The sequence below is a fragment of the Dreissena polymorpha genome, chromosome 5 (assembly GCF_020536995.1).
Source record: "Dreissena polymorpha isolate Duluth1 chromosome 5, UMN_Dpol_1.0, whole genome shotgun sequence".
NCBI lineage: Eukaryota > Metazoa > Mollusca > Bivalvia > Myida > Dreissenidae > Dreissena > Dreissena polymorpha.
This window is the reverse complement of record NC_068359.1, coordinates 69,194,597-69,210,961: the sequence shown is the minus strand read 5'-3', so window position 1 is coordinate 69,210,961 and position 16,365 is coordinate 69,194,597. Positions and strand designations below refer to the sequence as shown.

The 16,365-nt window shown below is 32.8% G+C and overlaps 1 protein-coding gene across 1 annotated transcript; it reads right to left on the bottom strand.

The window, feature by feature from the left end:
• Positions 1–10,006: 10,006 nt before the first annotated feature.
• LOC127832212 (uncharacterized) lies at positions 10,007–13,117 on the bottom strand. Its single transcript, XM_052357516.1, has 2 exons — positions 12,328–13,117; positions 10,007–10,192 (listed from the first exon to the last, which is right to left on the bottom strand). The coding sequence occupies exons 1-2, from the start codon at positions 13,025–13,027 to the stop codon at positions 10,050–10,052; spliced, it is 843 nt and encodes a 280-aa protein (XP_052213476.1). The 5' UTR covers positions 13,028–13,117; the 3' UTR covers positions 10,007–10,049.
• Between the last annotated feature and the right edge of the window lie 3,248 nt (positions 13,118–16,365).

Here is a 16,365-nt window from a genome sequence, read left to right as displayed (position 1 = left end):
TTGTTTTCACGCAAATAACATAACTACAACGAAACTTTGCACATCTGAAACAATTTTATTTCAATTTTGTTAATTTACCTAACCGTGAACAGGTCCCTTTAATGTATACTAATAAGTATAAGTTTAAAGAAATTATCTTAAACACTTTTAAAACCTGGTTTGGTTAAATGTCACTATACAAATAGAAATTTTAATCAGGTCGGTGTTCAGGGAATATTTAAAACAACTGATTCTATACAATTAAGTATTGTATACATTATGATATAAAGGGTATTATACAGGAAGAAAACATAAAATATAGAGTGACGAACTAATTTTAATATCCCAATATATCAGCTATTAGAAATGAAGGTATGGTTATTACATGACTATCCATTGGGTCTGTATTGGCACACATTCGACATTATGTGCAATGCTTCAAATGGTGTGCCCATGAAAGTAATATATTTATTACATATCATTCACTCGTAACCAATACATAATTTAGCACAACTAATTTAGGAGATCACATGACTAGCGGGGCAACATACGTGTGTTTTAATTGGAATAAAATAGTATTTGTATTACGTTCAATCGTATTGCACGTGTGCTTATACTTTTTTCTTACTAGCGTTAGGAATTAAAACCAAACGTCATGCTGTGTTTTGTAATTATCGACGCTATGTTAAAACCACGGTAACTAAAACAAAAAGAACAACATAAAAAAGGTACAACAGTGGAAATAGTTTGGGTATAATAAGCAATCAAATAAATCACAGACGCCCGCCATGCGATTTAAACTTAAGTATATCACACGAACGAAGTTGTGCTAAGAGAAGAAAATTACATTAGTGGCGTATCGACGCCAAATATTTCCTTGAACAGCTCTGCCACTGAAAAAAGGTCCCACGATGACCAAAGATGGCGTTGGAGAGGTCACTAACTCAGATGTAATTAGATGTTTGCAGGCTAAAATTGGTCGAGTAAGGTCGATTGAGAATAAATGTGCTCTGAATTTATTGGAGAAAAGGGTAGGACATTTGAAGAAAGATCTTAAGAGCATCGTTGGAGCAGCTCCATTGACAACAAAGGTCGATGACCTTGAGAAGTCTAAAGAGTGTGACTTATCTTAAAATCCATACGGAACAGCGTCATATTTACGAACAGTCTTAGGGGTGAGCCACTGGAAGTCGCGGAGAGGGACCATGGGCATCATTTGAACGTTGCGCTTAACGTTGCAAAAGAAACTGCACACAGTATTGGCTTTACAGTGTGTGAACAGCTACTACTGGAAATTATCACCCAACGAAGGAAACTCTTGTCAAAGATGAAGGCCGCGCAAGACCAGTGGAGACGTGCCTGTAAAGCGTACAATACGTATAATGTGAACGGCAATCCGGTTTGCGACAAGGGGCACGCCGAGGCTGATCTTTCAGTGAATGGATGCTAACTTTCAAATTTTTACATTAATGTATCGACTTTTACAATATTTTGACTTCTAGTGATATTTGTTTTATATGAATAGCAAACACATGCTGAATGTAAAATTTCACTTAATAGTCATATCTCGTATAAATGTAAACTCAATTTCAAAACCGAAACATGTACATGTCTAGTGTAGCTAATATATTATAGATGATAATGGTTATATCCAAAAAATACGTAATAACCGCGATATATTTTTTTTGCTTCTATTATATACAACCATTTATTTTAATAACATGAAGATAGTAATTAATGTGTGCTTTAATTATGATGTGAAGAGTTAACAGCATATAATATTGTTAATTATTTGTTTGATAATTTACAAAATGCAATTGCAATGTATTGTAGTTAAATGTATAGTAGTTAAAGTGATGAACATAGTGTAGGTGATCTAAAAAGTAGAACTGGCGATAATATCAAGTTCTCTCATTTATCTCCTAACGGTACTTCATTAATTGATTATCTGATATAGAATAAACGGAACTTCCTACGACTTCATCATTCGTGATTTATGAAATGGAGCGATCATGTGCATATATATGAAAATGAAATTATTCTCGGTTTGATAAATACGGTATAGTATGGTTTATTACGTGTTATTTAGATGAGAGATTATGGTAATGGTTTAGCGCGAATAATGCACGGGTTTTGTGTGCATGTTTAAGCGCGAAAGCGCACGAGTTTTTCGTTTTGGGGTATATATGATTTGCACATATGAGTCGCCATTCGAGGGTGTATTTGACAGGCAAACGTTATGGAACAAGAAAACGAATGGGTGATAACCCCGCCCGCCCGCCCTTAATGAGCAAATGTATGGTTAAATAATTGGTTACATTGCTTTTATGTTTATAATTTTGCAATTATAAAGTCTATATTTAGTATATTTTCAGTTCGGTTTTTAGTCCATGTGAGATGGGATCTTAACACAAACCGATTCCTTTACTGGGAAAGACGTTGGGTGTATTTTCATTTAAGTCTGAAGCAGCTAAGTTTTCTTGATTATTTTGACTCATTTTTTTTACTTAATATTGTGTTTTAATGAGGTTTTTTAAGTTATGGGTGTCATGTTTTTCGAGACTCTCACTTCCTGGAGATAGTACCTCCAGCATATTTATTGAAATATTGGTATGTTAAAATTTCAGTGTTATTATTTTTTGTTGTCTTTCGTAATGAACGCTTAATTTTAAAGACATTCTTATTGTACGATTACTTAATATTTTCATTTTGGTGTGACTGGTTAGATGTTGAAGTCGGTTTAATATAGCTGTTCGTCATATGCATTTATATATTTCTCGGAATACTTATGATTTATCAACATTCTTTTTAGGTGCTTTATGGATTTTATGGTTTGAGTGATTTGTTTGTTTTTATGTTGATGTCCGTGGTGTGTGTGGGATGCTTTTGATGTTTGTTTGTTATGTTAATTTGCGCAATGAAATTGATAATGTTTTAATTATATTTTTTTACTAAATAATACTTAATGTTTACAGTATAATAATAGCTGCTTATTTGTAGATTTCTCTAAAATTAGAGGTTTCGGGAGGTGATGAAGGCACCTAGACACCGGTCTCGAGCCATGGGTCCTCATACGTCCCCCTGCCATTAAAAGAAAAAAAATAAGAAAACAAAAATGGCAGTAGGGTTGCGTATCCCGCTCGCGGTTTTACCTGAATCGTTTATTACTACTGATTATTGTATGGGGTGTACGTGAAGTCATGTACACTTCTCTTGATTGGTGGTGATGGATGAATCTTGCAGATATTAGCAGCTTCTTTGAACAAACTAATGTTTCACAATTGTTAATTTATAATATTTAAGCAAGTTGGCGTGATTGATGGGCATTGGGGGCGTCCTGTGTGCACTTTGGGCATCGACCGGGATCAGTTTATTCAAACAGTAACTCTTTATTTGAGATATATACATGACGTCTAATTGTTATGAATAAATTTGCATTTTTTCACATGACACACATGTGCATGTGAAGAATTCATAATTACATACCCTACAGCATTTAAATAGTATCTTTTCAGTTCTTTATACACCTGAACAAAGATGTTACACCGTTTCCAGTCGTCTCGAGGCTCTTCAATTGAGCGGTGCCGTTGAGGTCTATATCCATTGCACAAACAACACATACGGGCGTCAGAAGAATTGTTTTTTGCATTTATATGTTGAAAGTCCTGTCAAATACAAGCACTCACGCCTATTTTGTCTTTGGTTTATTATTTGTATGAAAATGATAATGATGATGATATGGGTTATAAAGATGATGAGATTTTAACAGTATTTTGAGAATAGAGAATAATAAATTTACTCATAACTATGAGTAAATTATATTATTCTAATGCTATGTGGCACTCTGAATTGAGGATCAAAAACTTACCACGAGGTTTAATTTTAATAAGATTACATTTTTAACAGTTATTTCATGCTGGTATACCCACAAAAATCAAAACTGGGATAAATGCCTTTGGACAGTGCATGCAAAACATGGGGTATTTAAACCTGTTTTGGGGCTAGCAGTACCTCTCAATGACCACAGAGTAAATCACAAAACAGACACTTTTCTAAAGGTTAAAAGGTTAAAGGTGCGGTTTATAGTCTGCTTCGATATACATCTTCAGCCGACTTCACAATCAACCCCCCGATCACTGGGATTTAAGTCGTCCGTTAACATATGGCGCACCAGGCAGCCACGGCACATTGGCTTATTTCCCTCACAGGTACCCATTTATACACCTGGGAGAAAAGGAGCAAGCGTGGGATTAATTTTGGGCTCAGAAAAATCCAGTGCCTGTGCGGGATTCGAACCAGGGACCTTTCGATTCCTAGCCCAGCATCTTACCACTAAACCACTGTCCCCACTGTCGTTTTCTAAAATGGTATCAATCTAATATATATAAAGACAAATAATGAAAACTTGAATAACCAAAACGTGACGCTTAAATAGAATACTTCACAAATAATTCAAGCTTAATTCTGTCTTAATTATCGAAATGTCTATAAAAAAGTAAAGGTGAAAGTTTTATATAATACGTATAAAATAAAGTAAAGGATGAAATGTGCGGTCTTAGTCAAACAAACTAAGTGTGAAAAAGATCATTAATATGTTTAATCCACTTTACAAAAAATGTAAACAATATTACTAGTAATATTATGTCTGATTTGGTTATGTTTAACGAAAGGCTTCGTTTTTGAAGATTTTTCTTACATTAAACATTACTTCGAGGACAGCTCTCTGAATATAGAAATACCTGACAAAAACTAAATGGTAAACAAATGCAATGTCTGCCTAACAAATGTAAAATGAATAAAATGCAAACCGAAAAGTAAACTGAAATGCTTTTGAAGTTAATTAATCAAAAAGACTACTAGAGTATGCAATGATATTTTACTAACAGGTTTGTTTATTAACCAGGTTTTCCGAAGGAAAAAACTGGTTATTAGATTGGCGAATGCGGGCGGGCTGGCTGGCGGGCTGGCTGGCTGGCTGGCTGGCGGGCTGGCGGGCTGGCGGAATAAGCTTGTCCGGGCCATAACTATGTCGTTCATTGTCAGATTTTAAAATCATTTGGCACATTTGTTCACCATCATTGGACGGTGTGTCGCGCGAAATAATTACGTCGATATCTCCAAGGTCAAGGTCACACTTTGAGTTCAAAGGTCAAAAATGGCCATAAATGAGCTTGTCCGAGCCATAACTATGTCGTTCATCGTCAGATTTTAAAATCATTTGGCACATTTGTTCACCATCATTGGACGGTGTGTCGCGCGAAATAATTACGTCGATATCTCCAATGTCAAGGTCACACTTTGAGTTCAAAGGTCAAAAATGGCCATAAATGAGCTTGTCCTGGCCATAACTATGTCATTCATTGTGAGATTTTAAAATCATTTGGCACATTTGTTCACCATCATGGGACGGTGTGTCCCACGAAAGAATCACGTCAATATCTCCAATGTCAAGGTCGCCACGACTAAAATAGATTTAAAAAAAAAAATACAAAGGGGGTTAATTTTTTTTGGTCATTTCAAAAGTTCACTTTGAGTTTTCTCCCTTTATCAGATTTTTTTTTCACAATGAAAACCTGGTTTTGTGACAATTTTGTCCCTTGTTTTTCTAGTTAAAGTAACAAATTGTTTTATTGTACTAACGAGCACACACACTTTGTCTGAAATAAGAATTTATTTTACTTATGAGTTTTTTTCCGAATAAAAGGAGCCGTTTACATTTGTGAAAGAATTATAGCTGTAAAGTCATTAACATGGTAACACACTTATGGAAGTGACTTTGTTTTAAATGAATATTTAAATGAACGCTTATTTATGTAAGCATGCATATACGTAATATGTGACTATTATTGAATATTTAACACTGGTTATTACTCGGAAAATTTGACAGAGGGCATAATTATCTATTATATAAAAAGTGAAAATAATAATGTAACGACTTATCGATGTACAGCATGAGTCAGTACTTTAGCAAACCTTTTCAGTAAATAAGCAGATTGAGAATTCTTTTACTCGAAACTAAAAATAACTTGGATGCTCGATCCAGCTTTCGGAAAGGACGGTCTACTGTGAATGGGAGCTTAATACTTATAAAAAAAAGTTCAACAATATATTCAGTCCAAAAATAATGTGTCAGTGGATTTATGCCTTTCTTGGATCGGTTTCTATGTATTCATGGGCAGTATGGTGTTTCACAACAATATGAAAACTTGTAATTTAAAGATTTACATAGGTACGCATCATTCTTGTTAAATAAAATGGTATTATTCAAAATATGTATACACAATATTTAAGTAATTTTGAAAACGATCAATCGAATCGAGCTTCTAATGTAAGAAAGCCTTTACCATATTTTAGGTTTAAATATGCATTATATATGTAAGCAACGGTTATTCATTATATGCATTATATGTATTCCTTAGAAAATTCAAAACAATAATACAATTATTTTCAAGCAAGATGTGTTCTCCACAATTATCAATAGTTTAACTTTGTATTTGTACACAGTTCTTAAAACGTCGTATACATGTAGATGGTGCACACAATAAATACGCTTATATCTTAGAAAACAGTGCTTGAATTGACGCCCACTTCAAATTTTAAATGAAATATATAGTTGTTATTGTACGGTATGTACCCCTCATGTTTAATACATATTTTGTTTTGCGATTTTACAATCGCAGTACATACCGTGTGTATTATTGACATTAAATATTTTTTTATTTGATTTGCAAAACTATGTCGAGTTGATGAAACACATCTTCATTTGTATTAATGTAATTTAGTCTGTCAAACGTGTATTTTGCAATGCTGTGTGACGATTGTGTTAATTGTCTTTTTTCTGGAGTATGACTGTTTTCAAAGGAAATTCTGTACTATCATGGCAGTCAGTTTACGAGCTCACACTTTACTGCGTTAGCTAGTGTACTAATACTATGTGCAAATACATGTACCTATGCCGGTTACTTAAAACTGCCTTACCTGAATCAGAGGAGAGAATTCCCGTAGAAAATATTCCATGAACACTTTTAACATATGTCAAGTGTCAGGACCGGGAATCGAACCCACCATCATATGTGTTGTTGATGATAGGCTTTGTGTCAATCGACACGAAATCATAGAGGATAATTTTCTTTTTATTTTATGCTTTTTTCTCCGTTTATATACATTGTTAAAGAGTTAAACTAAAGAATTTCGCTGGGATAATGACGTCATTTCGTAAAAAATGACGTCATTTCACAGTAAACAGTGAACATTATCGTTAATCGATAGTTTTAATTCACTGATAGTTCTCTATAAACCACCGGAAAGCATAAAATAAATTATTGTTATGCGCTATTTATAATTGAGATTTCAAAGTTTGTGTACACTTATTTTATTTAAAAAAGTACAAAAACATGACGTTGATATAACTTTAAGTCATATGTGCATGTGTATTTAGTGTTATTTAATTCACACCGGTTAACGGATATATAAAAAGTACTTGTTAATTATTATTTTTTATTAAATCTCGTTTAATTTACAATTCCTGCTAGAATTGAATCGTATGATCCGTGGTAGACATTTTAAAGTTACTTACTACGGCATGTTAAAGCGGTGATGTTCCAGATACCAACGGATAACTGAGAAAAAACGGTAGTAGAAAAGCGACATCGGCCCACCTTGTTTGTTAACCCGACATACACAAACCCATATCATTCAAAACTCAACGTAATTGTAATACTATTTATTGCAATGTATGTTAAAGGACAAATACAAACAAAGATCGCTGATAAATCATACTTTTATTTGAACAAAGGTTAAGCATCCACTTTGGTTTATTCACAATTACAGCAAGAAATAAAAAAAAGTATCATAAAATAATAGAGTATACATTTTCTTACATGTATCAATATTATTACAACCAAGAAATGCTTCAACATATTTTCATAGTATTGTTATAAGTGATGTAAACAGCAAACTTTGTGTTGTCAATAATCTATAAGTAAGGTTGCAACCTTTTGAATTATAACGAATACCTGCTTTTCCAAACACAAGACCAGTTAATTATATTTATTTTAACAATTCAATGTTTTATTAAAGTCTCATCCATTTTATGTACATACTAATTACATAGCATTAAAACACACATAGACACATGATAATGGGCATTATATATAAGAATTATAAGAGACTATGAAGAGTTAAATATTGCGTATTTTCCACATACTTGTTCTCTATATACATATTTAAGTTAAAAAGTTAGGTTAAAAGTTTGGTTGCCATTGCTAATCCATACTTAAAAACTGCCATAAGATATACTGACGTAAAATACTGTCACTGCGAGAAATCAATTATCACCTCTGACCTGGTCGGAAATTAACCCATTAGCAATGGTTACCCACGCTTAGTTTAAACGAACATACCCTATTAACAAAGACAATATTTACATTGCTTACATTTTTAAACATATCAGTTAAAAATTATAACTATGACAACCCCCCTGAACAGTGACTCCAGAATGATAGAGACCAGAAATCCAGTTCATACTTCTAACGCAAGAGTAAGTACATGTAACCCTACCCAGTTTTCCATAACACATACAGTATCAGTTCTCCACATTCTGGGTGCACTACATTTAATGAAGTTATTTTGCACTACCTAGCATGTTACAATTGTGGATATACTAATGAAAAGGATAAAATGCTCCAAAATAGGTTTCATTGCAGTTCTAAACCTATTTTGAGTAAATGTATTTTTTCCTTTCATGAAGAATAGAAAAGCAGGTTTTGGCTGATAAGTACATTAAATTCTCTGTAGTAAATATGTATTTCAATTTTTCACAATCTGACATGGCATGACTATCATGATTTACACTTAAATTATCCATTAGCATTTTCCTTGCATCAACATACGACGGATAGTTAACGAGTACATGTATTTCTTCCTCGATCTTATGAGTACAATTGAAACAAGTTCTATTACATAGCTCAATATTTTCATACCGGCCGGTCTCTAGCCTAAGCGGCACCACACCACACCTAAACATAGTCACAGCACTTCTATAATTGAATGGTATTTTACCGCTTATATATGTTTCAGTACCAAAATCTACTTTAAATAGTTCATAAGTCCGTAATTTATTTCTTCCTATACCCATTTGTTTAGATTTTCTGTTAATTAAATTTCTCCATTTAACAGTTTCCTTCTCTAATAACTTAGACTCTATATCATTTATAACATGTTTACTATTACCTAAAGGTGTATCTACAATATCAGACATATTAAGATCATTTCAACACACCTTTAATCTTGTGTACCCATTTCAAACAGTTGTCTACAAACAGATCCTAATTGTTTAACTATTGGTGGTGTCCAGCCCATTTCACCCAAAACAGCCGCATTTGGCGTGTATTTACCAACATCAAGATAGTACCGCATAGCTCTATTCTGAACTGCGTTGATGCATGAGTAGGATTTATCTCCCCATTTGGCGCACTATAATAAATTATGGGCCATAACATGGAATCAAACAGTTTTGTAAAGGTTGAAAACCGGACGCCACCAAAAGCTTCATATTTAGAAATTACTAAACCCAGAGCTCTAGATGCAGACATAGCTACACTTTTGCTATTTCACTGTAGTCTAAGTACTCATTTAAGATAACACCAAGGTATTTGTAACAATGTTCAATTTCTAAGTTCATACCAGCAATGTTAAACACATATTCAGTTTTTAAAACACTTTTTGGTCTAAAATGAACAATCTTTGATTTATCACAGTTAACTTGCATTTTATTTCGCGAACACCAGGCAGATAAAGAATCTAACAACAATTGGAGGTCAAAAGCATTTTCTGCAAGCAGAACTACATCATCAGCAAAAAGGAGAATACATACTTTGTGATCATCTATGTCCTAAGTTACTCAAAAAGGATATCAAATCATTTATGTAGAGATTGAAAAGCACAGGGGACAAAGATCATTTACTCAAGTCTTTTTACGACCAACCACATCCAACGGTGGTAAAGGCAATTACACACAAAACAAATTGAAATAAAATAAAAGAACGTAAGGCTCTCATTTGACGGTTATGTTACTCTTCTCTGCTCTGTTCCACAATGGAAATGTCATGAACAAGATTCCGTCGTTTTAGTTTAATGACGATGCAAGTGAAGACGACCACTATCGTAACCCCGAATACAGCAATTGACGAGACGGTCAGTGTACAAAACGTAACTGAAAAATGACAGTACAAATCAAGTTTTTTCATATGAATAGATATCATGAATACAATAGAACAACACTTGTATGACTTCATTTGGGCAAGACTAAGCAACACTAAAACACAGTAATTGTTTAGGAGAATAACGAAGGTGGGTTAAATATTTTTGATATATATGCTCTTTTAAAAATACATAAAATTAACATTGTTTAAGAGAATAATGTGAGGCGAAGGACATTGTTATTCAGTGGCAAAATCGTTTATAGATTTTAAAATAATTTTCAATACTGGTAAATGTATGCCGAGAGAATATGTTTACACTTGACAAAAAATTGCTCGATTTTGTAAAAACTATATATTGTGTATTGAAAGGTTGCAATTAATAGATTGTGATGATATTCTGGATATGCCTTTATTTTATAATTAAATTAACAATATAGATATATATATATATATATATATATATATATATATATATATATATATATATATATATATATATATATATATATATATATATATATATATATATATATTATTATATATATATATATATATATATATATATATATATATATATTTCTTTATATATATATATATATTTATTTATTTATTTATATATATATATATATAATGTCTTATGAAAGTTGTTTTGGTTTTGCGAGAGATATAATAGCTGAAAGAAACTGTTTCATTTCCAAAGAATGTTTGGATACGCAAGTTCTTACAAACATAAATGTTTGTTGTAAAATACTGGAAGTATAACACAATTAGATTAGTATATAACTGTATGTTGAATGTACGACTAATATATGTATGTACGAATCAAGTAGCTGTACACGAATACATCTACATAGTTTCGTGAAATTCTTTATACTATATGAACATCTTTTTATGTGTTATTGTCTAAGTTTGTTGGTATGTAATATTCTACGAGAAAAATACAATTTTGCACTGGAAAACAAGTTTTTGTGTATGTATTATACATTCAATTTAAAACGTTTAAAATAAATATGATACTAGGTAATCCAAAAGTGTGAAATAAACTTTTTCAGATACATTGGATTTTTAATAACTTGCAGGATGTATTCAAAAAACTGCTAAAATACTGGAAGTATAACACAAATTGATTAGTATATGAATGTATGTTGAATGTACGACAATTATTTGTATGTACGCATCAAGTAGCTGTACGTGAATACATTGTTTCATTTAATTATGTATACTACATGAAAAGCTTTTTATGCGGTATTGTCTTAGTTTGTATGCATGTAATATTCAACGGTAAAAATACATTTTTGCACTGAAAAAAGTTTTTGTCTGTATTATAAATTAAATATAAAACGTTAAATATAAATATGATACTATTTAATCCACATGTGTACAATTAAACTTTATCAGATATATTGGATTTTTAATAACTCGCAGAATGTATTAACAAAAACTGTTAAATATAAGCTTAAAATAATTTTTATTTTATTTATTTTTTATGTTGCATGTGTTTTTCAAATGAATGTAGATGATACAATTATACTAACAATGAATTTTATTAATAAAAGCAATTGCAAAGTCAATTAAAGGGATCTTTTCACGCTTTGGTAAATTGACAAAATTGAAAAAAGTTGTTTCAGATTCGCAAATTTTCGTTTTAGTTATGATATTTGTGAGGAAACAGTAATACTGAACATTTACCATAGTCTAATATAGCCATTATATGCATCTTTTGACGATTTTAAAACCTAAAAATTATAAAGCGTTGCAACGCGAAACGATTGAATAATTTGGAGAGTTCTGTTTTTGTCGTTAAATTTTGTGAAACTACGAAGATTGCTTATATAAGCTATAAAATACGTCAAGTATGTGTACTCGGCGGAATAGCTCAGTAGGCTAAAGCGTTTTTACTTCAGGACTCTGGCAGGACTCCAGGGGTCACTGGTTCGAAACCTGCTCCGGGCAATGTTCTATTCCTTTTTTTAATTTTATTCTTGATTTTTTTACTGAAGCCTTTACGATCCAATGTTTACATTTATCAATATAAAGCATTTAATGAATGAATTAAAAAATGCCAAAATCTGTGAAAAGGCCCCTTTAAAGCTCATTATAAATGGCACCACATTTTTCGGCCAATTTAATTGTATTGTTGACTTACGAATGGCATAAGGTCCCCTTTTCAGTGTGATTGATCCGATCTTACATGTCTCACCATTTTCTGCGTTTAATTGAATCTTATTTGCTAAGGAAGATACAGTCGTTTCATGTACATATATTGAAGTTGCAATGCTCGTGTGAAAATATTCACTTGCGGAGGGTTGAATGGTGCTTCTCTCAAAAACGAATGTAGTTGGCGTCATATCAGGTGATTGAATCGTGTTGTTGTTTGAAATAGAGTTTGCAACAGAGTAGTTCGTGTAGTTAATAGTGGTCTCATCGATAGAAACACTAGACGCACTATGGTTATCAGACGACATAGAATTTGTAGTAGAAGTAGAAAAAGGGGCGAGTTTCGTGGTAGATTCCGTTGTGGTTGTTGAGGTCAACACTGGGAGCACGTCTACACATTTTCCTTCCTCTCTGTTAGATCCGACTGTCTTGTAGCATTCTGCGAGACATCCTGCTATAGTAGTTTGAGCCGTTGAGCAGCAAAGGCGACGTATACGGAACGTCGTCTCGTGATTTCCTTCGTAATTGTCTCCACATCGGGCGGAATCCCAATTTAACCAGTTGCTTAAATGACAGTAAGGCATGTTTTCATGAGTGATTTTCAAATAACAGTCAGGCATATCCAGTAATGCTGGCAGGAAAAATGCTGTACTCCAAATCAGAAGGAAAACACTGATTGCTCTACCCATCTTGTGTATTTATGTTACGATATCTATGTTAACGGTCCTTTTAGGTGTGCAATAAAAGGACCTCTCATAAAAAACGATCTTTTGGTGGATAAAATATTTTGGGAAGCAATTTGTTGCTTTATGGTATGGTTTCATGCACTATCATGCTGGAGTATTTTCTCATACGGTTGACTTGTCTTATTTCGTCAGTTAATCCCCTAGTTATGCGTTTGTTCATGTGCGTACATAAGGAAAAGATTATTATAGTTAATACCATTGATACGCTTGTATGTCACTGACGCAAAAACACAATGGTCTTGATGTTCATCACGTGTGTTTCAATGTACCTCGCTAGCAGAAAGATAGAAGATTTTTGATTAAATGATTTAGTAATTGATAGTAATTAATAGCAACGGTTTAGCATCTTATTTTGGAATATTTTTGCAACCTTTTTATAATGCTTCTTGGTTAAAAAATCCCAATAACAAACAACGATTTTACCAAAACATTTTATCGTAAAATTAAAATATTGTATTTTGTTCTAAAATCTAGTACGTATTTTGACTTGTTCTTGACAAAAATATCATTGTTAGAATAAAATATAACATGAAAAAAGATTGCGTTTGTAAAAATCATGTATCGCTCCCACATAGCTCGGTGAATTAAAACTAAAAACAGGTCAATTTCATCGTAGGCTATGTATGTTATCTTGCTCTTACACTATACCAACTAGAAATAAAATGTACGTTATTATCGTCGATCTCTTCCGTTGCAACCATATGAGGCCGTTATATATGGCTAGTAAAATTGATCAATGATACCAAGAAAAATTATTTAACAAATCTACATTAGTTTTAATTTTAACTAGACCTTCAGCTAAACTGAAGGAATACGATTACCAAAAAGAACAGCCATCTGAACAAAGCAACGTTTAAAACGTGTTGGTCACAACACGTTTTGTTAACACGAATGGTTGCATTATTAATAGAATGAATTTAGTGTTTAATATACGTGTAATACATTCACAGTACTCTTCGATAAAATGTACATTTACATTAAAATATGCTGGGTTTGGACTTCTGATTTATTGTTATTTGAAATAAGTTTCCTGCGTTTCTTATCAATGCACAGCACATTACAGTAGCACAAATACCTTGGTCTGTATAAAGCTATAGCAAAGCATAACAACTGTGAGGTTAACATTTAATTCAATTTACTTGACAACATAAAAAAATGTTATGTCATGTGCGGTGTGATAAGCGAAATATCGGTATCACAAGTGGAGGTGATGTACCATTTTCTCTCGCGCAAGCAAAGATGTATAACATTTATGGCATATACAAATACGCCAGGCAAACATGACCTTAGTTGTGTACGTTGAAACCACGGTTGCAAACGCGGGTATATTCGAAGCAATTTATGTTTGAATACTATTACGCGACCCTTTTTTCACATTAAGCTAAAATTGATAAGAGGGTGAATTCACGTGACTCGCAGAATTCCAGAACGAGGCCGAAGGTGTATCCATTGCTAAAAGTGGAACACAACGCCCCATCTTATTGCAATCATTCACTCTAAAAAACATTCGGCGACGTCATAATATTGTTAACACAAGATTACATTGTCAGAATTAGCAATAATATATAATTCCAAGTTTAAGTGATCCTGCATTTAATAAATGTTCTTGATTAAAGTTCTTACTTTATTCAATTGTTTGCACAGTTTGACACTCTTTGTTTGAGCATTTTATCGCGGTGTTTAATGAAAGATCGATCAATCTTGTTTATTGATAGATCGGTGAATTTATCGCCACTGTGTCCAGCACAAACCCAATTATCTCGTTGTGATCAGATACTGTGCCGTCGAATACAAAATAACAACAAGTTGTTATAAAACACGCGTAGCAGATGTCAATTTATGATAGCAATTTATGAAACCTACATGTCTTCTCCTGGTATAGGTATTGGGTAGCCCCTTTTAGGATTAATTTACGCCAAATACTCAAATTGAAAGTAATTCGTCCAAATAGATTTACAGAAACTAAATACTGTATAGATATAAGCGAGTTGAATCATAGTTATAAAGTGAATGATGGACATTCGTTCCTTCGCTAGTTTTGACACAAATGGATGTTCGTTCCTACGTTGTTTTGACAATACGGACAGTCGTATTTTCGTTATTTTGACAATCCGGACAATAATTCCTACATTATATTGATAACCCGGACATTGGTTCTTACTTTATTACTATCCTGGTCATTATAATCAAATTTAATGCAAATTAATATGGCACTCTGGGATATATTTAACCGGTATTTTTTAATGTGCCATTATTAAATAGTGTGCTAATTTTCATATTTTTATTAAATGTTTAGTCAGTTGTAAAATACATTTTGTGAGCATGAGCATGATAACGTTTAAAATTTTTCGAATTAATCGCCTAAAGCTGATATATGTTATATGTGTACCTTGCGGAAATCAGGCAGACTTTAACTGCATGGTCACCGTATTGAAGACCTAGACGTGTCTTTCTTGGCGTTCGAGTTACCCGCGAAGCATAACACATGCCGACCGCGTTCGTTCGTTAGAAGTTCCATGTTGGAGGTATATTTAAAGGAATAGCCCTATGTACTATATATACATGTACATATTGTTTTCAAAGGTAAAGATAATGCCTTTAATTGAAGGAACAAATGTGCGGATGTAAACATGATGCAGAAACGAATATCCGGGTCACTGTAAAATACATTTATTCAATTAAAAATAAAATTAACACATAACATTTAAATAGTGTCATGCTCTTCGCCTTTAATAGTGCTTTTTCTTATCGATATTCAACACCCCTGTTACACGTTCACTCGTTCATGACAAATATCCCACATCAGGACACCCATTCCTCTGAGAATTATAGTTATATACATGTAATGCTTTGTATTGTATTAGACGGCTATTGTATCTTTATTTTGTTTATTATCGATGCTGAGCCTGCAGACCACCTTAACTCTGATAATCATGGGTTTCTCGTATTTTTAAAAAGATGAAATAAAATGTATAAAGATACACTAATGGTTTATATTATGTCTTTGAATTATTATTTAGATGTTAGAATGTTTAACGTTTATTTTATAATTCCTTATAAATGTATTTACTGAACACATACCTGTATGCATATGTTTGACGGTATTGTAACCAGTGTCAGCGATTATGAAACGCCCGAATGTCAACAATAACAATCAACAGATATAAAATCATTGATGTTCTTCGCTAAAGAAAGCAGAGACGTAGATACGTCTCTGAAGAAAGTTACAATCTCGTTCTAAAATTTGACGCGTCACGTGATATCTAAACATGGCACGGTGT